This window comes from Crinia signifera, chromosome 6 (assembly GCF_055691185.1).
Source record: "Crinia signifera chromosome 6, ASM5569118v1, whole genome shotgun sequence".
Classification (NCBI taxonomy): domain Eukaryota; kingdom Metazoa; phylum Chordata; class Amphibia; order Anura; family Myobatrachidae; genus Crinia; species Crinia signifera.
In genome coordinates, this window is record NC_139222.1 from 94,143,399 (window position 1) to 94,168,869 (window position 25,471).

The 25,471-nt window shown below is 42.5% G+C and overlaps 1 protein-coding gene across 1 annotated transcript in view; it reads right to left on the minus strand.

Moving 5' to 3' along the window:
• The window catches only part of ATP9A (ATPase phospholipid transporting 9A), a 97,207-nt gene that overhangs the window by 61,134 nt on the left and 10,602 nt on the right, over positions 1 to 25,471 (minus strand). Inside the window, exons 2-7 of the mRNA XM_083146502.1 lie at positions 14,431 to 14,575; positions 12,276 to 12,389; positions 11,755 to 11,863; positions 6,134 to 6,192; positions 3,539 to 3,590; positions 2,949 to 3,043 (exon numbers count right to left, since the gene is read on the minus strand). Of these exons, the coding sequence (XP_083002628.1) occupies positions 2,949 to 3,043; positions 3,539 to 3,590; positions 6,134 to 6,192; positions 11,755 to 11,863; positions 12,276 to 12,389; positions 14,431 to 14,575 (574 nt within the window). The remainder of the gene's footprint in view (positions 1 to 2,948; positions 3,044 to 3,538; positions 3,591 to 6,133; positions 6,193 to 11,754; positions 11,864 to 12,275; positions 12,390 to 14,430; positions 14,576 to 25,471) is intronic.

Genomic DNA, 25,471 nt, shown 5'->3' on the forward strand with positions numbered 1-25,471 from the left:
CCTGCAATATATATATATGGCTAAAAACGCCAGCATCACTCTCATTTGTTATATAAATTCAAATTAAAAATGTTGTGTAAAAAAAAGATAATATTTCCTGTATGAGGTAAACATTACAGGTCATTCAGATTAATAAAGAGGTTTGCTTGGCAATTTTCACACCTATTTTGACAAATTTGCTTGGCACTCAAAGGGTTAACATTATTCCATTCCGAAGAACAAATCTGTTTCACAGAACTGAATTGCCAATTCTATCCGGCAAATGTTGATCATTGCAGCTTCAGAAACCGCTGGAGAGCGCCTCTGAGTTTTGTTCCTCTAGAGCAGCATATATGTGCTGCTGTCAGAGATGCCTGCAGCCCAACTGCCATCATCATCACTATCAGGCAGTGCAGGCAGCTTTTCCACAGCCTTGTCCATGCTCCATATGACGTGGGGCGACGCCTAGGTCATGCACACAACATTGCCATCCCATTCGCCAAGTATCAACAGATTTGGGCCAGTGTTTTTTTAGCCAATTTTAGGAATGACTGTTGGATGGGAGGCAGGCAACACATGGAATTACTATGGGTGACGGTGTGCCATTATTATGAGGGACAATGTCTGTGGTGAAATTACTGGGGGGTGGTAGAATTAATTTGGTGGACAATGTGTTGCCATTACTATAGGGGACAGTTAGTGTGTGGTATAATTACTGTGGGGGGACAACATGTGGAATTGCTGTGAGGGGACCAGTGTATTGTTTAATTCCCCATGGGAGCTAATGTGTGTGTGTGGTTTTTCCATGGGGGACTGATGGGGTGCCTTGGCAATTTTAAAATCTTGTTTCGTGTGACGCAAATTTTATAAGGTTGTAAATCCCTAGTCTAGAGTATAAAAGATAGCTATTTTTAAACATTACTATTTTTCAGAATGCAAAAAATTGATGCTCAGAGTGAAAAAGCAACAAATCATCATCATCATCAAGCATGGCAACAGATTTATTTACAGGAGGAACATCTGTAGAGAATTGCTTCACATTATATGTAATGAAGAGAGGCCAATACTTGAAGGTTCCCCTACCAAGACGTGAAACACTAGACAAATACTGGAAGGGGTGGCAAAGATAAACATCTCCCCATAGCCGCAATGTATGCAGTTATTCTGGTCTCTGTCCTTAGTGTAATCTGAAAAAGATGAAACATCTGGACAGCCCCGGGACATGGACTTATTGCTGACAGATGAAGTAAAGCGAACCACCGATGCTCCATTTAAGTTGCACCCATGGTTAGCATAATATGGGGTTAATGGGTCGGTGCATGAGTAAATAAATCCAGGGATTTTTGAGCAATAAGTATTAATCTGTCAGAGGAGCACTGACTGAGCAGTAATGAATGAGGAAGACACCGCTGTATTCTGATAGTATGAAACAAGTACAGAATGTTTATTACAGCAGCAGACTGCCATTACTACAGTAGTTCCCTGCAAATAGACTATGGAGTTATCTCAAAGCTTTTCATTCTTCTGCTGGGGTTTTATAAACGGTATTTTTTAAATGGAAAAATTATTGCTGCAGTTTACCTAGATGTATGTGTGAGCATATACCACAAACTAATTTAATGTAGTATTATAGTTAAAAAGGTTAAGGGATCCCCCTAAGCCAGGTAAATTGTACAATCTGCCTGTCAGTGTCCCACGGCTGCAAGGCATTTTCTCTACAGTGTGTGTGTACATATTTATTTATTAAATATTTTGTTTTACAACACATTAGGGACATACACATGTAGAGATGTGTACTAAGCGATTTATTTAGGGTAGGAGATTTCCCTGTGTCCAGATCACCCATGGGGAACACATAGGGCATACACACAGAGCGAATTTGTGTTCTTTTCTAAGCAATCTGACTAGATTGCTTAGAAAGTAAGCACAGATCTCTCTGTGTGAATGCCCGGAGCGATTACGATGCGCGGTCCTGCATGTCGCTATCGCATGCAGGGGTGTACACACGGAGCAAATTTGTGCTATTTTCTAAGTAATATGACTAGATTGCTTAGAAAGTAAGCACAGATCTCTGTGTGTATGCTACAAGAGATTAAATATCTCTTGCTAACTAAGTCAGTGCATGCAGTCAAAATCTAGTCAGATTGCTTAGCAAATTACTGCAAATCTCTCTATGTGTACAGAATGAGAGATACTGATCGCAATCTCTCATTCTGAACCACTACCCTGACTTTTTTTGCTTAAGCAAAATTGCTTAGCACAAATCTCTGCGTGTGTGTGTGCTCTCCATGGGAGATCTTGACACCAGCAAAATTGCTTAGCACAGATCTCATACATGTGTATGCCCCTTAATACACATGCAGTGATTTTGCTAAGCAAATTTGCTTAAGCAAAACAAAAGGCCAGGTAGTGGTTCAGAATGAGAGATCTCAATCACTATCTCTCATTCTGTACACACAGAGAGATTTGCAGTCACTTGCTAAGCAATTTGACTAGATTTTAACTGCATGTGCTTACTTTCTAAGCAATCTAGTCAGATTGTTTAGATCTCCCTTGAAAGGTTTAACCAAAAAATAAATAAATAAATAAACAAAACCCGCCACACCTTTACAGACCCAGCGGTCCTGCACAGTGTGGTAGACTTACAGCCATATAGATTTATATTTATAATCTACAGAATAAATTATTATACTGCAGAAAAACTCCTGGAGAAAAAGCTATGTGGATATTAACCCTTTGAGTGTCAACGTTGCTGTGAGAGATCCTCAAAACATCTGCTAAAAATGCTCACAGCGACTATTCTTTTTTGGGGAGCAATATGTAACTAATCTTCACTTAATTGACTTGGCTGTATTTGTATTTATTTATACTTCAAGAACAGTCGCTGTGAGCGAGGTTGGTATTTTTAGCAGATATTTTGAGGATCTCTCACAGCAACATGCCATGTGATAAATACAATCATTACTTACCGCTGCTGTGGGAAGTCTCTGAGTACAGGACACAGGCAGGCGCAGCTTCCAGTCCGTCTCTCCATCCAGCTGATCAGTGCGCAGAAAGCAGGAACCTAGCAGTAGGTGACACAAGTTACTTTTCATGCTTCATTGAGACCTTATTCCCATCACCTACTGGACGTCACCTACTGCTTTGAGCTATTGCAACCGAAACATGAAGTACTGGGCTTAATTCAGCACGGATTGCTTAGTAGAGAAAGAGTGATCAAAAAGTTACCGCCCAGATAGAAAGAATAAATGTTCACTGCAAAATTGTGTATGCATTGCAAATAGCGATGTATTTGCAGATCCATTCACACACACAAAGTTTTTCCATGTGCTCCAGTCTAATGCCTCGGTTAAGAAATCCGGCTTGAAGTGGTCATCATTTACATCATTTTATTAGTTTTTATCTAGATAACTTGGGATTTACATTCCTTTTCATCACTTTAACTTCTCAAAAACAAGTGTCTTATACAATAAAACAACACTATATATAGTGACAACAGTCACTGTATACATAAATGTAACAAAAAAATAGGGATAAAATACCGCAGTGAGCGTGTTACCATTTTTTTCTGATGTCCTTAGGAATATCATATCAGCTGGTATTCTCTGATTCTATAAAAAATAAAAACATAAACGGTTAGTTTACAAAACTTTTCACAAAGTTTCCATATAGGAAAATGAACAAAGGTACAATAAAAACATACATAGTATTAAGTGCACCAGTCACACACACGGGCTAATTTTAAATGTCTGCACATGCAGTTCCCATGAAAACGCTGGGCATTCCCATGGTAATTTGGCAATGCCGTGGGTGCGGGGGGCGGGCAGCTGACATCAGTGGATCTAAGATACCAGGGTGTGTACACACAGTGAGATTCTTTTGCTATACGACTAATGGTGTGTACACACGGTCATCGGCCGTGCTATTCGTTCTCGATCAGATCGCATCGGGATCAAAACCCACAGCAAGCCAGAAGACACGCCAGCAATTTTTACTATATAGTACAGATATGTACTATATAGGTAATGCAGCCCTGTCTATCTGGCTTTGATTTGTGCTGTGCAGGAGCACACATACGGATCGTAAGGTTAAAAAAAACCTGTGCAATCTGCATGCAATCCAGATGCGATTTTTACTATATAGTCAAAATTGTATGCTGAATTGTACCGTGTGTACACACCATAACATTTGATTGCTATGCAATCTTTGCTAACTCACGTGCTATTTACATACAATTCATACTATCTACATTCAATCTGCACTATACAGTCATTGCTGCACTGTCTATTTGGCTTTCCGATTTCAGCTGAACAGGAGCACGCATCGGCAACTAATCGGGATACAAAGCTTAAAAACATGTTCTATCTCCATTCGATGTCTATGCGATGTACCATGTGTACACAGCATTAGATCTGCCTGCACTGTTCAAATCATTCGATAGTCAGTCGACCATCAAATGGTTTCCTCCCCGCATACGCGGTGCATGTGCAGTGGCATTTAAAGTAGGACTTTGCGTGTGAACCAGAATAACCTCCACCGTGCCTCCATTGAGCCTCTGTGTGGGCTGATCATTACTGGACTGCAAGCTATCAATTTACCAGGAGCAAGTGATCACTCTGAGGGCCTCCACCATATGGAAAATGAGTGAGGCACATTAATAAATCACTTAAATTATCCACAGTTACTATTAGAGCCTGTTTATTTTTCATGTAATTAGGTGTAAACACGATTCTCTCTCAGCGCCCAATTTAGGAGAAATGGGTCACAATATGGCCTATTGTGGATTGAGTTGAAAAATAAAATTTTGCAGAAAACGTATTGTACACATGGTCTTTTTAACTTATACAGTATATTCCCAGGTGTCGGTATAGAATAAAACGAATACTGTAATTACCATGTATGAAAGCCATCCTTCTGCCCTGCATATTGCCCTGCTATCATGTAGATAGCAGCACCGATAGATAGCAGTGCCCATGTCATTCAGCCCACGACCCAAGTATAATACAGGAGGGGAGGGAGCAGTATTAGCGCACGTAAAGGGCAGTGATACTTTCCTTTGCGTGAGTGATAGGAATTGGTTTGATGGGGCGTAACAGGGGAGTGGGTGGCTCAAACGCAGGTGTGTTACCACCAGTTTCATGCCAAGTCACAGACTGCAATCACATAAGCAAAACCAACGATTTCAGCATCTCCGTGTTGGTGGACATTCTGAGTGACCATAGGGTTATGCCACACTCAGACAAATCCTCTTATATGCGTCTGATGCTGCTTCATTGTACGCAATCACTGCTGCATACACATCTGCAGCAGCGGTGGCAGTAGTGCCCATCTCTAAACCAGGCCCACACATGGGAGTTCTGTGATTTACCTCACTATATCAGAGCTTCACAAAATACCTTATACTTTAATTCTTAAACCAAAAAGGATTAACAAACATTATAATTTATGTACCATCATATATAAAATTGTTCCTCAGCCATACTGCATTAATTGGGTGTGGTATAGGGGTCCGACAGTCGAGACCCCGACAGTCATTATCCCGACTGGCCGGACCCAGACAGCATGGTGAGCGCAACTAAGCCCCTTGCGGGCTCGCTGCTCTCGCCACGCTGCGGGCACGGTGGCTCATTATGCTCACCACCTATTCTATTCTCCCTCTATGGGGGTCGTGGACCCCCACGAGGGAAAATAGCTGATGGCCGTCGGGAACCCGGCTGTCAGTGTTTTGACAGTCGGGATCCCAACATCGGGTGAATGCCTGTCGGGACCCCGTCCAGCACCCGCATTAATTAGTGCTAATGTAGGTGAATGAATGTGTAAAAACCTACCAGTGGTCAACCATTTCTAAAACCAACCCCCCCTCCCCCACCCCAAAGGGGCAAGTAGAGTCTGCTCTCCAGGCTTCTCCTGGAAAGGAGACTCAAAAGGTACAGTAGTAGTCACATCTGATCTGTATCAGCAAGGTAAGTGCATGTATTCCCAACTGCAATTTAATGATGTTTAACTTTAAAGCAGAGACCCATGTAGCTGGTTTACAAGCGTTAATATTTTGATCGAAGTATGAGAATATATCAAGCTTTTATTTAACTAGACACACACACACACACACACCTGCAGTGTTAAGGACAAGAGGTTACGCAATCAAGAAACATACCTTTTCTACAATAACGAGGTCTCCTACTTGTATGCTAGAGCTGCGGACCTTCACAGTACCTGAAACAAAAGAATTGAAGAGTACAATGCAAATTTATATAGTAATTTGTATTCATACAATGCAAAACCAAAACCTGTGTAACAATGCATGGAAAGATACTTTATATTATTATTTAAAAAAAAAAAAGGGTGACGTGATTATTTCCATGGCAAAAAATAAACAAAGTCTATATTGTCTGTGCATATATGCTTATTTCCCTGCTATGCGCATACACAGATATATGTTGCCACTAGACAATGTGGTCATCCTACATTTTGAAGATATGTGGCTATTTACAGTAATGACAATATAACAAAGTATCACCCGCGCAAGTACATACATTCACAGCCCAAAATAAATGGGTGGGGGGGGGGGGGGTGTTGGTTGGCAGCCTATGTGACTTCTTTACAAAAGCTGCCCTGTTCTCAAAAACTAACTGGCCCAGGTACCCTCCTCGGATTTACCTTTCAGCAATCCATCTGTACAAGCATAGCAAACAGGCGGCAGTCCAGTCATGAAAGCAGACATTAGACAATGACGCTTATTACAACGTAGGTTTGCTATGTTTTTATATCATTTTATACATAAAAACAAACAAAAACATGTTATAGAAAAAAAATGACTACAGTACTGCAAGTGGGATAAATATCCTTTCCTTATCCCCTTATTTGGACTGTAACTCTTAGGGTCTTTGAATAGCCCCACCTTTCTTTGTGGGAATTGTTCCGCTAGTCCTTGGTGTCAGGGAGAGGTAGTAATATAGGGAGTGCATTTGGGCCAAATTTATCAAGTTTCACCAGTTACAGAATGGTACGGTTAGCGCTATTTTCACACAGCTGTCCCTTTTGTAACCTTATGCCCTGTCTCTCACTGGAAACCTCCATACTCTTGCCCATTTCAATATGATTAAGAAGTCAATTCATATTGGGGACATATTTGGTCCATGATAAATCAGGGGGAGATTCATGAAAGCGTTTGACGTCACTGATGTGTGCGCCATTTGTGGAAGCTGTGGGTGACACCAAATTATGTGTCTTGTGTGTGTGAGTTATGCCTTTACTCTTCTGTTCAGGTTACACAGCAGTTCCTTGCACTAAAGGGACAACCAGTATCAGGCCAAAAGGGTCAATGATGACCATCTACTGATCCCAGTGGAAGTCACCTACAGCCAGTGAGTTGGGTTCCCCACTTCCTCCCAGAGGTTCAGCGCATCCCCTTCATTCACAGGATTGTTCCTATACACACACATTGTATACAAAAAATGTAAATAGCTTGTGACAGATCTAGAATTTTCCTTATCCATCGTTACAGAAATTAGCAAAGTAGGAAGGCCACTAAATGCAATCTGTATTGTACTGCAGGGCATCACATTTGGGTCTTAAAACATGAGAATTTGCCACGCGTCTACCCACAGCAGTGGTCACAAATGAAAACTAGGTGTATTTTCGTAGTATTCGACAATGTTCTGCTTTATGAATGGCCACTAGGAAGGACTGCATGATCAAGGGATAGCCGCCTGCAATATATTCTCCACCCTCAGCATACCAATAACAGGCCACACCCCTAACAGGGAAGCACATCGAGCGCAGAACGCTTGTTAAGAGAGCTGGTTGGTTGATTATGAGCCGCCTCGCACCTCTCCAATCCATTCTTAACGCTGCTGCTAGGCTCATCTTCCTCTCCCGCCGCTCTACCTCCGCCTCCCCCCTCTGTCTATCTCTTCACTGGCTCCCCATTCCTTTCCGAGTTCTCTTTAAACTCCTCACCACCACCTACAAGGCTCTCTCCTCCTCCACAGCTCCCTACCTCTCTTCACTGATCTCTATCCACACTCCCTCCCGTCCTCTTCGCTCCATCGCTGACCGCCGACTGACCTCTCACCTTATCACCTCCTCCCACTCCCGTGTCCAAGATTTCTCTCGCGCTGCCCCCCTGCACTGGAACAACCTCCCGCCACCCATCAGGCTATCTGATTCCCTTACCTCCTTCAAGCGCTCCCTCAAAACCCACTTTTTTCGACTAGCCTATCCCTCCTCCTAACCTCTTTTGATCCTCCTATCCTGCCTCCGTTCCCCTCCGTTCCTACTTATCCTATTGTATTTTGTTCGTCCACCCACCTATTTTTAGTATGTTAACTCTTATGAGCAGGGCCCTCCTTCCTCACGTACTCACCCTACCTCTTTACCTCACCTGTCCTCCTGTCCTGTTCTTCCCTTCCTCTACTTCATCTTCATTCTCCTTGACAATTTTGACACCTACTTGCACCTACCTGAACTGATGCTGATTTTAGTTCTACCAGCTATACCCCTATTTATACTGTATCTTTCAACAAACCCTGTACGTTACCTTGTAATTTGTTTTTTTTGTTTGCTATGTACGGCGCTGCGGACACTTTGCGGCGCCTTATAAATAAACGTACTACTACTACCTCATTATACAAAACAGACTACCGCCAGGAGAGCTCGGGAGTATTTAGCAGGATGTGCAGCCATTTAAAGCTGATCTCCTTATGAAATACCAGTAATAACATAGGTCTGTGATCACTTGGACACCGCTCTATTCCTTTCTGTGAATCATATTTTATTTTAATGAATGCCTTGGATATAATACCTGCTAGTCTATGCTCATTGGTCACTTCTTAAACAAAATAAAAAGAAAAAAGTGCAAATACAATTCTACAGGTCATAATATCCATTAGCCAGGTTAGGTTAGGTTAGGATAGAAGTGTGATCCTGCATTCATTTCCCCATCAATGACTCATCCAAGTAAATGATCCTGACCAGTGCCAGTGACATCAGCAGCTATACAGGAACAGGATTACACAGGTCTGGCAATTCTGGTCAGGATGACTAAAGAATAATATTGTGACTGCAAGATCCTTGAGTTGCATATTGATTTTTCATTGCTCCTACTGTATGATGGAAGCACGTCATTTGTCATTAGGTTATTTGTGCTCTGTCTTTATTAGCAATGTCTGGCTTATATGAATTAAAGTTGGTCTATTTTACATGTCGCTTACCAGCCAGTTAGTGGCTCACATGCCCCCAGGAGAGTAAATAAAACCACAAGCTCTCTCCACAATTACTGCCTCAGACCCTATAACCAGTGTTATAAGTGAATAGTTGGTGAGCAGGTCCTTATGAGTGTCTATAAGTTGTTCTTATACAATGGGGCAAATATGCAAAGCAGGGGTTACTGAGGCAAACCTGGCACCTGTGTGAGGGGTATTGTACAGCTGCTATCTTAGGGAATAGTAGTTTCCTCATAAATAGAGAAAAAAACTGATAGATAGCGCTAAGAAAATTTGGACAAATCTTACATAAAATGGACTTCTGGGTTCAAAAGAGATCGTTGTTAGCATCCGTAACCTGGCGGGAAATGTTACCGCTGGAGGTGCGTTAGAAATAGCAGCATGTGGCCTCCACAGCAAGTAAGTGGATAAGTCCACATTTTGTAAGTGTTATCCCAAAAGGCAATGCGTAAGGGAGTAAGTTCCCCATTGGAAGTGGGGGATCAAAGCTGGTTTCCATTAGATAGTGGTAAGAGTCCTCTGATGTTTCCAAAAAGAGTGCTTCAGACGCGTTTCATTGTGTAACAAACAACTTTATCAAAGGTTTCAATACAATGGGGCAAATACAAAGTTCTTTGCAAATGAATTCATATTTTATCATCTGGTATGTGTAAGGGAACACTAGTGAAGATTTACTCTCCCATTATTGAAAGTCTTGCTCTGCTGCCGAGCGTAAATCTCTTCAGAGAGTTGTAATGATGGCCAGTATAATATCTGGGGTTGCTTTACCAAGCATCAATTACGTATATGAAAAAAAGGCTCCTCTCAAAAGTATCCCCCGCATCCTAGTGGAGAGCTGTTCTCCTTATTACCAACAAATAGGAGATATCGCTCCGTTTTGTGTAAGACTTGTCGTTTTAGAGAGTTTCTTCCCACGGACAATTTAGTTGGGAATATTAGTTGTAAATTTGGTGGGGAAATACTGTTCTGTTCTGTATTCATGATGGGTTTTTTTCAATCTTGTTTTGTTTATGTTGTATGGTTTACATTTGAATTTCGTTAACGGTTTATATTTTATGTAGGCATTTGATGATAAATATATTATTATTCTTCAATAGGAGGCTCTATAAAGCTGCACAAATAAAAATCTGATTTACGCCTGTACTGTGCAGCACTACACAAATAGCCAATGTGCCAGGCTTATGTCAACCATATTGTACAGGGAAGCGGTCATCTATTAGAATGAACTTAGGTCTACAGTCATTAGGTCGACCCCACTAGGTCGACTGGCAGGAAGGTCGACCTGACTTAAGGTCGACATGGGCCAAGGTCGACATGACTTAAGGTCGAATTTGCATAAAGGTCGACATGAGGAAGGTCGACATGGGGTTTTTCACTGTTTTTTGAGCCGACATATGCCGACAGGCGGTATTTCATGCCCTACCATCCATTAGGGCGTGGAGGAGGTTATTAAAGCTGTGGCGAGCGAAGCGAGCCACCGTGCCCGAAGCATTGCGAGCGAAGCGAGGGTCCGATTCTCATTGCCAACTGTGTCCATGTCGACATTCGGATAAAAAAACAGTGAAAACCCCATGTCGACCTTATGACCAGTCGACCTTCCTCATGTCGACCTTTATGCAAATTCGACCTTAAGTCATGTCGACCTTGGCCCATGTCGACCTTAAGTCAGGTCGACCTTCCTGCCAGTCGACCTAGTGGGGTCGACCTAATGACTGTAGACCTAAGTTCATTCTGACAGATGTACCGATTCCATTGTACATACCCTCCTACGCACTTGCACTAGGCACAAGAATAAGAACTTTTTGTTAGTGAAAAAAAGATTTACTATTAAGTATGATGTATAAAAATAAAAAAGCAGATAATCACTTATGAACAAAAGTAGCAAACATTTTAAATTCTTCCACACAAAACACAAATAAACAGATATGTCCCCACATATCTACATTCCATGCGATACAAGTGACATTATACAAAACGTGTGAGCTCTGTGTGATTCTGTAGCACCAGGCATCTGTTTTGCGACTTGTTCCGTTACATAAAATCTTATTTGCAAAACAGGCATGGCACATAGGCAGCTTCTGCGGATTAAAATAATATGGAAATATCTAAAACATAAAAAAATCGGCAAAGCCCCGCTCAGCACGAATGCTCAGCACACAGCATTGCAGTGTGCCGAGCAGGTGTCCCGCTATGTGCTGAGCATTCGCGCTGCAGAAAAGCGGTGTCGCCGCGGGTGTATGGTGCTTTACAGTGTTTTCCAGTTTTTTGATGCATCCTGCAATATGGCATACACCAGGTATGGGGAACCTTTGGCCCTCCAGCTGCAACAGTTTAGAATGGCCAAATAGCAAAACTGTAGCAGGGCATGCTGGGATGTGTAGTTCAATTACACCTGGAGGGTCAAAGGTTCCCATCCCTAGCATACACAAAGACCATAGAGGAGTAGAGCTCCAGTTGTCGCTTTATGTGCAGTCAGTAAGTACAGGCTCAGTGCTCTCACTTGGGGACAGACAAACAGCAGCAGACATTAAAGACAAAGTACCAGACTGACCTCTCGTCGTGAGCTTGCTGTAGATCTGAGAGTTGACTTCTTTATCACGTATGAAACATCTTATCTCCTCCACAGCTTCACGTATGATGGTGACAGTCAGAACGAATCCCTGCAGAATATAAAAATATGGTCAAGCAATCCAAACCAGAACACCACAGCCTTTGACACGTGTATGCAATGCTTTGGTTAAAACTATAATGGACACCGTATGCATTTCGGCTATCCCTATGCCATTTGCTGTGCCTGAATAGTTACACCAACAGTAGCGGCATTCATGTACAAACTATCCAGGAGCCGGCAGGATATTATTTACAGTCAACAGGCATGGACCACAGAAAAATAAATTGCGGTTCCCAGAAATAAGGATCACTGAAAAAAACAAAAACATGTTTTTGTGGATTTGGGAAAAGTAAAAAAAAAAAAAATGGGATTAAGATGAAGCAATTTATATCTGAGAAGGACATATGCAGTTATAAAAAAAAAAAAAAAAAAAAAAAAAAAATTGAACATAACCTACTCACCAAAGGAACCCAAAATGTGTAGAGAGGTCCAAGCCGCATTTCAGGCACAAATTGAGAACAAGCCAGCAGCAAGAAGTACAGGTTGAAGAAGTATTTGAACTGATTAAAAAGTATCTAAAAATAAAGAGGTATATTTGTTTATTAACAAAGTCCTAATCTTTTATACAGTTACTCCAAACGCTGCTCCCTACCACTCAGATGGAACTGCATTACCTCCCGGATAACGACCCACAATGTAAAAGGACTACAGCAAACATTATTAAAAGTTGTATCCAGTTGATAGATGTTAGTAGGTGGACAGCAAAAGGTCGACATTCAAAAGGTCTACAGCAGGCATGTCCAACCTGCGGTCCTCCAACTGTTGTGAAACTACACATCCCAGCATGCCTTGCCATTGTATTGCTATTAGGGAATGATAAAACTATTGCAAGGCATGCTGGGATGTGTAGTTTCACAACAGCTGGAGGTTGGACATGCCTGATCTACAGAGTCAAAATGTTGACAGTATTTTTCCACAATTTTTTGGACTTTTTTCATACTTCACCATCCATGTCAGTGTACAGTAGAGGGAGAATGTAAGCATTACACTAATTGATGGTCTATGTCGACATTGGCCCCAAAAAAGTGAAAACCTCATGTCAACCTTTTGATTGCTGCCCTTTTGAATATCGAGTTTATGATTGTCAACATTTTACCTTCTTGGCCTTCTGACTGTTCAACTAGACCCTGTAGATAATACATGTCCTCCAGCTGTTGTGAAACTACACATCCCAGCATGCCTTGCCATCATTTTAGCAGCCCTAATAGCAAAACTGTGGCAAGGCATGCTGGGATGTGTAGCCTCACAGCAGCTGGAGGGCTGCAGGTTGGACGTGCCTGCTTTAGATCTATCAATCCACAACCATTAAAAGTTGCCACAGTGTAGAATGTGTAGTTCTATCTGCAGAGTGTTATAAATATAAGAAATCTGGCACTACAAACTCATGGGGAGTGAATTATATGTAGACCTGAAACATATATTTAAAAAAATTACAACTAAGATATATTAATCTTTGTTGTATCTCTATATACACACACACATGCTCAATAACAATAGTTATTAATAAGAATGCCATAGATGACAAGGATACCTTTACACACACACACACACACACACACACACACACTTTTTAAGCGGTGTTAGTAATACATCTTGACAGCTGTCATTAGAAAATAGCATTTGCAGATATAATGCACGGATATAACACAGGATTAGCACTTTTTAGTAGACGCGCTCAATGAATTAGGAGCGCATTGAGAACTCCTTAGAAATTCCTAGCAGACATTGATGATTAATAATTGATCTCAAACCCCGCACGTGTCTGCTGTTCATGTTCCTGCTGTTAAAAATGGATCCCTCTTAAACAATTGGGAGCATAACAGAGGAAACCGCATAAAATGATCAATTGTGCGCGCAGCTGTCCCTCCTTCCCAGGTTGTTAATGAAGGACACTGTGCCCCCAGGACACTGCCGTGCCACTTGCAGTGCATTGGGAGAGCAGCAGCAGGAAGTTATTTGCATAAGAGAAAAGCTGATATTTTTAAACAAGGTTGCTTGATGTGACCACAAAACACAGCAACCCAGAAGTGTCAGCAACTCATACTGCTACATAAAACCTAGAGGTCTAAAGACAAAACATAGCACTGCTGCCACAGATGGCCTTGTTGCCTCCGGCAGTTTAATTATATCACATCGGGAGCCTGCTGTGGGGTCACAGTTCAGCTAATAAATGAGTACTTTGACCTGTAGTTATAGAACATTTAATTTACCACTAGATTTTTCAAGGGAGCATTGTAATCTTAGAACTACACTGATAACGTTACGAATATTTTGAACACACTCCTCAAAACATCAAATTTTTACATATAGTTGCAAAATATAATTTGATGATCAGTTCCATGGGGGTTCTATGACGTCTGTGCAACACGTGTTCTGTGACTCCATGCGTTCTAGCTGTATGGAGATTTAGGCCAGGGAGCAGCATGGCATTATATATAATTGGCAGTAATATTTGTGCTACAGTAAGCATAAAGCAGTCTGATTCAGTCATGGTTATTTCCTGGCTTGGGACACAGTGTATAATGAATCGTGTAAGATAATGGAATATAGTCTTACCCCTGGCAGGAATGTGAAGAAGTTGTATTTTTGATTGTTGATAACATTTCGCGGATACCTCTGTTCTCTTTTCTCAGGATGTCCCAGCCATACAGTCCGTGGTCTTAGTTCCCTTCGGCCGCAACACCCCAGACACGCGCAGCACCTAAAGTTACAACAAGAAGTTGCTAAATAACATGTTGTGTATATACCTTGCTGTAGCTCACCTTCATAGATCACCTATGCTCAGTCTACGGCAAGCTAAGGGCCTGATTCGGCAGGTATTGCATATGATAAGCTGCTGGCATCAGCTTAGCATATGCGATCCACAGCAACGCAAATGCAGGAGGAGGCGCATACCACCTCCTGAATGCATTTACAATGCGATCGCAGTTTAAGAGGAAGTCACAATGCCCCTCTGTGACAGCAACCCGAGGAGGTCGAACCTAACTTAGGCTGCCTGTCATTGCCTGGTAACTCCTGGAAAAAGGGGGAGACACGCCTGTGTCTGTCATTTGGGCACAGGTGATTGCATTTTTACTATGCGATTGCAGGACTCATCCTGCATGGGGAGACTGCGATACAGAACATATAAGGGATCTGTACTGAATTAAGCCCAAAGCACGGTAATCATATCTGGTATGTAATTGGTCCAGGTAGATAAATTAAATAAACCCTACCCACATATCTCTACCATAAAAAGGGTATCCCAGAGTAGGCTGTAAATCAATTAAATCTATTCCTGCACATCTACAGAAATTAATAATGTCTTTCAGTTCAGTGTGGTTGATGTGATGTGTAACTGCAGGCCCAAAAAATTAGGTATATTTTTAATTACATAAAAAAACAGATTTTTGCGCTTTCTCTTAAAAGTTATACTTCTCTGAAACTAAGTTATAAGCAATGTTGCAGCAAAGCATAATTCAAACAATTACAATAAACCAGTGTAACAGCCTAGAACGCTATGTTACTGCCTGCATCATACAGAAATACAAAAGTGGTTTATGGGCAGAATGGATTCCGGTCGATAAAACCGGATTTGCTTTCAGGGTTCGACACAGCCTGCCAAATAACTATTTGCTGTAGGTCCTCAGCCTCTCAGGACCCCAAACCGTTCATGTTTTCCAGGTCACCTCGCCGAATTACAAGTGGAATAATGATATCCACCTGTGGGCCTTTTAAAAACGTGTCAATAAATAATGAATGTACATGTGTATCTGCTAGGTGACCTTAAAAACGTGACCTGTTTGAGGATGAAGTTTGAGCATACCTCTCCAGGAGAGGCAGGAAGCTTTTTCCTGGACTTTCCTCTTAAGTAACGATTGCCATCACCTGTGATGAAACGCATTTCCAATCAACCTGTTCAAAACAGGTGATGTCAACCATAAATTAAGAGGGAAGTCCAAAAACAGAGCATTGTGTCCCTCCTGGAATGGGCCACATTGGGAGGTATTGGTTTGAGAACCCATGATGTAGAGCAGCTATTCCAACCCGTGGTCCTTAAAGAAAACTACAGGTTTCTGTAATAACCACGCATAAGCAAAGATTATTAAATCAAAATAACTGAGGTACTAATTAACTCACTTATGCCTAAGTAAGGATATCACTAAAAGTTGGACTGTTAAGCTGGGTACATGCCTATAGATTTATCTGTCCAATCTATGTGGTGGGAACAAAAACCTAGTAATTATATGGGGGCATATGAGAACCAAAGACCATAGTCATTGGTTAAATCCATTTGATTTGACAAATTTGTCCAAACAATCATTTCTGTCCATTTCCCACCAGACCGATTAAACAGATAAATCTTCAGGTGTGTACCCAGCTATAGGGGGTTATTCTGGTTGACTCGCAGCGCTGCGTGTAATTTTTCGCCTGCCCTTCACAGGCCGAAATCAGCGAATGGATGTTTTACATAAAAATCCATTCGCAGCCTATGGGGAAACACCCACATCTTTTGATGGTCACCAACCACCAAATGATGTGAAGGTACACGCAAAACTAAGGCACTCTAAGGTGTCTTAGTTTTGCATGTATTCCTAAGGAGAAAATGGCGGCCAGCTGACAGTCTGGTGATGTCAGCTGGCCACCCTCGGCACCCACGTCACAGGGTGATTCCATGGGGACGTCCATGCGTTCCCATATGCGTGACCCCGGCCGCAATGGTGGGTGCAAGCGCCCGTCAAACACTCTGTTCTCTGTGGCCGCTCGCACCCTGCGCATGTGCAGTACAAAAACATTGCTCACAATTGTGAATTTGCAACAGTTGGACCATGGTTGGGAATGCCTGATGTACAGAAACTTCTACGGCCACTATGGGGGTATTCAATTTGTGCAGATATCAATGCAATCGGAAATCTATTACTAGACCTTTAGAAAGACACTTATTAGCCTACATTGTGGGAATGCCCGGAGACGCACACATTTCAGATCATGCACACTTATCCAGTGACGTGGAAAGGGATGGAGGCTTAATTATACAATTTACAACAAACTAACTCCTTGCGGTCCCCATCCCTGCTGCGCTATGGCACCAATCATGTATTGCAACACTCCTGTACTCTCCACTGGGACCTTGCCTGTGAGTACTCCAGGAGAGGATGCCTAAAAAAGTAGCCAAGCATGCTAACACCTGTACAACTCCAGCTGCTCATGGAACACTCCTTGTACTTCCTAAAGTACTACACCATCTGATCCTCTTGCCACTTGCATGTATTTAACGCAAAAATATGCATCCCTCCCAAAGCTTCTTGACACTTCCTAAAATGTATGACCTAGATCTTCCTCAGGCCCTCAGTGAAGCACATTAGGATGCCAGCTTGGAGCTATAGGCACCTACAATCTTAAGCGGAGTACAAACTTGATGACAAACAATGCAATGTCATCAACGATTTTCCTGGACAAATTATATAAGGGTATATTCAATGCCGTTTAGGCGCACTAGGATGGTGAGCAGTGCCTATTGATCGCCGTCATAGCCTGCCCTCAGTATTCAACCCACCCCCCTTCACTCACTGTTTCCACCTCGCTGTTTCTAAAAAGCTTAGTGGAAATGGCGAGTGCGCCCATCAAAACGGTGAGGCTCGCTGCATTTGACGCGAACCTCGCCATTCCGGGGAATTGGCAAGGATTTCCTCAGGACATTGCATACAGCAAGTGGCTGCCGATGATGGCTTTTCCTCACAAAAAAAATCCATCCTCGCCGTACAAACCCCCCCCCCGCGCCGGGACCATAGAATATACCCCTTCTCAGTGCATACATACTGATCGATTTGACTAACAATATTGTTAGTGACCGCATTCAAGTAGCATGCCATTGTTGAAAATATCGTCAAACTGAGCTACATGTACAGACAAAGGACATCACTAATGACTAATGACGGGAGCACGGATCATTAACGTTATTAGAAGATATGCAGGAAAATGTCATTAGGACTGGTCATCATCAAGCATATTAAGAATGTAAGCTTTAACGAGCAGGGCCCTCTCTCCTCATGTGCTTTTCTTAGAATATATATCTGCCACTGTTATAATTGCGTCGGTGTCCGCTGCTGCAACGGTCTTTTTTTATTTACCATGTACTTGTCCTAATTTGCATTTGTACTGTAAATCAACATTTCCTTGTTTTGTTCTTTTTCTCATCTATGTATTGTCAGGCGCTGCGGAACCCTTGTGGCGCCATATAAATAAACAATAATAATATTGTTTAAATATGATAAATCTAATGTGTATGCAGCCTAATTCACATTTCAGTGGGACACAATGAAGTATGTAACCGCCATGTAAATATAAGAACAAAAAAGTCTAACACACATTTAGCCACTGAAACCTCACTCATTGCCATTACCCTATTATACAGCCATTGGGTCACCAGCAAGTTGTTTCACAGTCATTAGGTTGACATGTGTCTAGAACGACATGCATGAAGGTCCACATGAGTCTAGGTCAAAATCGGTCAAAAGTTAAGTCAACAGTCAAAAGGTCGACATGGGGTTTTTCACAGTTTTTTTGAGCCGACAGGCAGTATTTCATGCCCTACATCCACTAAGGTGAGGTGGGAGAATAAAATAGTGTGACGAGCATTGCGAGCCACCGAGCCCCATTCAATGCGAGCGCAGTGAGCCATGCGAAGGGACGCGGTGCACTTTAACCTGTGTCCATGTCGACTGTGTCGACATTTGGGTAAAAAAAACAGTGAAAACCCCATGTCGACCTTTTCACTGTCAACTTAACAGATGTCGACCTAATGACCCTGTCGACCTAACCAGAGGCGTAACTAGAAATTTATGGGCCCCATAGCAAGATTTTGCTATGGGCCCCCCACCAGACAGGATGTCAGGGACTAAGAGGGGGGAATAAAGGGGGGATAAGGAGGCGAGAGAAGGAATTAAGAAGATGGTGTGTCAGATTGAGAGAAGTAAGGGCAGGCTGTCACTTGCAGGGAAAGGGGGTCACAGGCACACACACATAAGAGTGGGGGTGCAGGCTATCACTTCCTGGGGGGGGGGGGGGGCAGCAGGTACGTGCTGCTTGGAGAGGGGGACAGGCTGTCACAGGGTGGGGGGAGGGGTGGATAGGCAGGCGCAGGTGGGGGAGAGGGGCAGGCTGTCACAGGGGTAGTAGGAATATTTAGGTGAAATGGGAAGCAGGCACAAAGTTTTTTAAATTGATCATGTAATCTCCCCTTTCCCTCATCCCTTGTTACCTGATCTCAGATAGTGTGGACTGCACTGGCCCAGGTGTGAGCACGGTCCGGATGAACAGCTGCCTGCCCGGCTCTCCGCTGTGCTGCTGCGGCGGGTAGTGATGACTGTGAGAACATTTCTCCGCTCTCACTCAGATGTCCCTACAGGAGCCGCCGGGTGCCTGCTTGTAACAATCTCAGCGAGCGCCCGGCAAATGGATGGGGCAGGCGCAGCACCCTCTAGTCTGGCACTCGAAGCAGCCTGCCCTATTAGGACGCCAGCAGCACAGCACCCGTGACCGTCCTCAATGCATTCCGAGCCAGGAAGTGCCGAGTCCTTAACTCAGCACAGCGCCGCCCTACATTATTTTAAAAAAATATTCAAAAGGTAGCAGCCAGTGCTGTAACTATAGAGGATGCAGGGGACTGCCTGCTGGTCCTCGGGCCCCATAGCAGCTGCATCCCTGCACCCTCTATAGTTACGCCACTGGACCTAACCCATGTCGACCTAATGACTGTCTAACAACTTGCTGGTGACCAACTGATCCACACCCTTTACACCTACAGTAGTGCTCAAGTCTTTTGATAAATAATTTTCAATACATAACTTTATTGTTCTCCACTGTCAACAAATGTTATTATTTTATAAACTTATTAAAAAATAAGAAAAATCGTTCAATTATTCTGTTCGAATAATATAAAAATAAACAATACCATGAACTCATAAGTGTTTTGACAGTACAAAATAACAACACACAATTGGTTATTTCAAGACAACTCTAGTACATTGTTGCAAAATCCTTTGCATATACCATCGCATGAGATTGTAAATTCAACAACATTCAGTAAATGTTCCCAGTGTATATTTGTCCATTTCCTTTGTAAAGCACATACAACTCTTGGGTCCTTACACAGTGCACACCTTTCTAGCCCTTCCTACTAGTGCTTAATGTAATGTAGATTGGGACGATGACTTGGCCAATACTGCACATTGATTTTCTTACTGTAGAAGTAGTCTCGATTTTGGAATGAGGTTTTCAGTGCAAGTTCTTTTTCACAAACAGTATCAGATTTCTCCAAAAACAACCGATCCATGATGCCCTCTACACCGTGGGGCACTGACTACCTTGCTAGAAGCGCCCCCCCCAATCATGACATGTCTGCCATGAGCAACATCCCATCGTCAATAGAACTCCCATCTTAGTAAATAGACCCCTAAGTACATTGCATTGTACCACTGATTTGGGGTGTCACTCGCTGCTGTGGTGCTTCTAGCACAGTTTGGTCTGTAGTTCAGCGCTGATTTGCAGGCCAAACCTGCGCTTTACAAGCACCACAGCAGAGAGCTACACCCCAGGCACATGTTTTGAAAGATGCAGGGTGCTAGAATGAATACTTTGGTATATTGTATTCCTTTAAGGTACATAAGACTAAATCATTGATTCCATCACACCTTGGACCAACTTGGCAAAAGCAGCTCTCCTTCTCCAATTCTTGAAAATGATGAGGTGTAATAATATTCAGATACTGATCTGTGCATCTGTGTTTTTGACCTATTACCCTACATACTGACTGGTTTGATCAGCGCAGTTTCTTTTTCTCTTTCATTAGTATACTTTTTTGTCCTTTCCTTGCCAATCGGAGAATGCCGCACCTTAATCTGTGATTAATGAAAATAATGTTCACTAAGGATGTAATTTACAAACAGATGTGAAAAGAGTTTTGATCCATCCTGGTGGGTAATTTTCTGCTAAAAAAAATTCTTGTACTGAGGTGAAATATGCCTACCTAGGAGATTGCACAACTGTTGCAGTCTCTATGCAGGAAAACTAGTCTTTCAAAAGACTTGCATTTACTGAATCCACTTCCTTCCCAACACTCCACGGAGACAGCACAGAATAATAAGGCAGTGAATTATTTAATCATCCCTAATGTCTAAAAGGCCAAACTCATTTCTAATACTTCTAGATCTCCCTCTCATCCAACTTATCAAACTGCTCTCTCAGTGTGTGTTGCTCTGAATCCACCTCCTCTTATTGATTGAGTAAAGTATGAATATTTTATTCAAGAAGCTGTGTCAGGAACATTGCGAATGAATGCTCATATGTTAAAAAGGCCCATATTGCAGAGATGGTGGATGACAGAAATGCTAGAAGGCCTCACGTGATCATATCTGTACTATACATCGCCTATCTATATTAATGGAATACAGTATCTTCATTTCCCTCAGAAAATTAATTACCCCCAGATACACTGTGGAATGGTCAGCAACAAAGCAGACAACCCTGAGTTGCATAGGAACATTTATGATTATGTTACATCCTCATTTTAAACTGGGTACACACTGAGCGACATGCTGTCTGGCTGGGCGGATAAGACAAGCATATCACCTATATGGCTCAGTGTGTACCGCTGATATGCGCACTCCTGCAGTAGCATGTGATGACACCAGGCTTAGTTTGCTGTAAACCATGTCCTCGAACAGTTCACGTTTTCCAGACCACCTAGCTGGTGCACAGGTGTAGTCATTACTAATGGTCACCTTATCAAATGTGCTGCATTCATTCCTAACGGCACATTCTACACATCCACAGGTGGTCTGGAAAACATGAGGACTGCTTTGACCACCCCTGATCTAGTATGCACACAGCTTTAGATGTTCTCCTCTAAGAGCGTAAAATAAACAACCTCTTACACCAATAAGCATCTGCTCATGAACCAGAAAAGTACGCAATAAATTCTCAATTACCCCAAAAACATTAATCCAAAAGTATGTATTCACACAGTGGAAGAAAAATCAGAAAACTTGGATAAAGCTCATCAGGGCTGTAATCAGGAGTGTGCAAGCGGTGGCCCTGCTCAGGCTGCAAGGCAGAAGGGACAGCACTGTCTCGCCTGGGTTGGTATGTGCATTTGACTTGCAGGGTCCCTGGAGTTTTGCCAGAGAGCTGTCCATTGTGCCATAAGGACATGCTCAGTTCTTAGTAATTCTTTACCTAGCCCGCTCTTTGGGGCAGATGTATCAAGCCTTAGCAAGAGATAAATGTAAGGGTGATAAGGAGAGATAAATGTCCAGCCAATCAGCTCCTTACTGACTTTTTTCAAACACAGCCTGTAACATGGCAATTAGCAGGTGATTGGCTGGACGTTTATCTCTCCTTATCACCCTCGCATTTATCTCTTTTTAAGGCTTCATACATCTGCCACTTTGTCACACATGTGAGGGCAGACCACCCAAGGCACAATACTGCCCTGCTACAGTGTAATCATGTTCAAGCCTTTGAAATTCAGTTTCTGTTCTACATATCCTCAGATCTCAGCACCTTTCAGTTAAATATTCTTACTTAATACTTTACAAAAGACTCTAGCTCACAGACAATGTCTAGGTCGACAATGACAAAAGATTGACAGTGAAACAGTTGACACATGAAAAGATCCAAATAAGTTTTATTATATTTTTCCCCTCGTCAATGAGCACACTTGAGCACGTGGACACCCAATTAGTGTACTGCGTCCCCTCACATGATTTGCCGCATTCGCCAGGCTTCCAGACAGCTGTTTTACCGCTCGAGTCCACATGGATGATAAAGTTTGAAAAAGTAAATAGAAAAGAAAATGGGTGGGGATAATTGTGAAAAACTCATGTCAACCTTTTTATGTGTCGACGCGAGTTCGTCAACATTTGGGACAATTCTATTCAGAACAATGGGGCACAAAACAGTATCACCGCCCTAGTTTTGTTGGATTTCTGCTCTGGAGGGGTGAGAGCAGAAATCCAATAGTCGGCGGTAGCAGCGCTCTGCTTAAAATAGCTGCGGGGGCCCCTCCTGCCACTATTCACATGGTTCTGAATAGTACTGACCCCATTGTGCATTTCCACCATTTGGTCTTGACATTGTCGGTCAACCATCTGGATCCCTAGCAAAAGTGAAAGTTTATACTGACTGTAATCCCTTCTGCAGTGAGCACTTCACTTACTGGAAGAAAGCATAAGATCCCAGCTGTATTTACTGTACTAAGAAGAAAAGAAACTGCTCATTTTTCTTTTTTAATATGATAGATATGTAAATAGGTAAAGGTGTGATACAAGTAGTAGCATGGAGAATTGTTACAGGAGTTGGTATGATCAGCAATAGTAGTGTTGAATGTCTGAATGTTTGTCTGAGTAATGGCGCCTGCACACGGTGATATGTGTGCTAGCTGCGATTTGAGCCATACAATTTGTGCTATACAATTTGGACTGTACACTGGGTATGATTTGAACTACACCCAATTTTTGAATACAATACAAGTCAATTACAGGGTACTTGCGATCTAGTTTAAAAAATAACTGCCTGCACATAGTTTAAATGGCACCGTGTTCAATAAAGTAATTTAAACTAGATGCAATGCAAATTAAACTACGGGATCGCACACGATAATCACACCATGTCTGGGCACCTTAAAAGTAGAGCAGTAGTGACGAGTCAATAACAGAACAGACATGACTTTCCACTGTCTTCTACAGTATGCCAAATAATTCAGTTCATGCTTTGTTCCACTGTAACCTCACCCCATTATCACTTCTCAGCAGCTGCTTGCAGAACTACGCAATGCGCAGCATCTCTATGCAGCACCAAGACAGTCCTGGAAAGTTTATACAGTGAGTTGGCAGTTACCGAGTCAACACGTCTTAAGATCTCCTGTCATGCAGAGATCCTTGTGAGCCATTCAAAAGGTTTTTTGAAGGAATAAATTAAACTTATATTCTGGTTTAGAACAATCTAAGCCACTATTTTTCAACTAATGTGCCTTGAGCGGTTCTCAATTGTGCCATCAGATCTAGAGATACCCAAACCAGTTTACAGCCACCACCAGTTCAACTGTTATTTACTGGTCTCTTCTTTTCATGTAAAGGGCAGATGTATTTTATTTTGGTTACCTGTGGGGACCAGTGTGATTTTTTCTATATGGGGGCTATTAGGTTTGTTTTTTTTCCTGTGGTGGCCAATGTGTTTTGCTCTGTGGGTATCTCATGGTGTGCCTTGGCAATTTTAAATGTTATTTAGTGTGCCGCAAGGTAAAAAGGTTAAAAATCAATTATCTAAGCTATTCTATTAAGTATTGGTGCCCCTGTGTGTTTGCTAAGACGTTCCCTGAAGTCCCTAGCACCTGCTGGAGATGCAATGGTACGGTGGGTTCCCTGCTCCAAATTTGGTGGAACTGCAGCTTTTTGGGGGCCGGATTCATTATGGATAACATATGCAGCATCTTAGTTACTGCATGGCTATAATAATAATAATAATAATAATAAAGTACTTATATAGCACTATTTCTCCAATAGCACTCAAGGCGCTTAACAGATAGAAATAATGCATAACAGTACAAAAACAATGAAGTACAGAAAAGCTTTTCATAAATAATACTTCAGGGAATGAAGGAAATGCTTGAGTAAAAAAGGAAAGTCTTGAGTCAGTTTTTGAAGCATTCTAGAGTGGGGGCCTCTCGAACTGTGCAGGGAAGTGAGTTCCATAAACTCGGAGCTGCATGGCTAAAAGCTCAACCCCCAGATGAATTACGGGAGATTCTAGGTACTGCTAAAAGTCCTTCATATACAGTAATCGGGTGGGAAAGTAGGGAATCAGAAGCTGCTTCAGGTACTTTGGGCCTGGGTCATGTTGGGCTTTGGAACTCAGTAAGTTGATCTTGAATATAATTTGCTATTTTATGGGTAGCCAGTGAAGGGAGTAGAGAATGGAAGTTATGTGGCTAGAACGGGGCTGGTTCTTTTGCTGGTAGACCAAGGTAGAGGGCATCGCAGAAATCCAAAATAGATGATACAAATGCATGTATAACTTTTGGCAGTATATATACACACTGTATACTAGTGTTCTCCCCAGGCTTACATTTTTGGGCAGTCCATCTGGAAAGCGACACCCTGGACTTTGAGTGCCCTCACACTTGGCACCTTCATCAATTAGACCTTGCTGCGGTCGAATACTGATTCTGGACAAACCGCCTGATGGGAAGATCATGTGAGTGTGACATGAGTGTCACATGATCTTCCCATTGACACTGCAACCGGAATCCATGTCCACCTACAACAAGGTCGAATTGCCAAGTTCCTTGTGTCAGGGAACAGGCTGCAAGGTCAGTGGGAGACAGAGGGCGGGTGCGTGGCCTATCACAGTGCAGGGTTGCTGAATAAAAGCCAGTGTGTGCTGTGCAGGTAGGAACGGTCACCTGAATGAGCAGTAGTGAACAAAATGTCACCGTTTCTCTGTGTATACAATGAGAGCTGGGGAAAAAAAAAAAAGTGTGGTGCCAGAGAATTATGGCAGCATCTTAGCATTTTCAGGGGGCATTATTTATTGTGGGCGCGGCTTATCATTCTGTGGT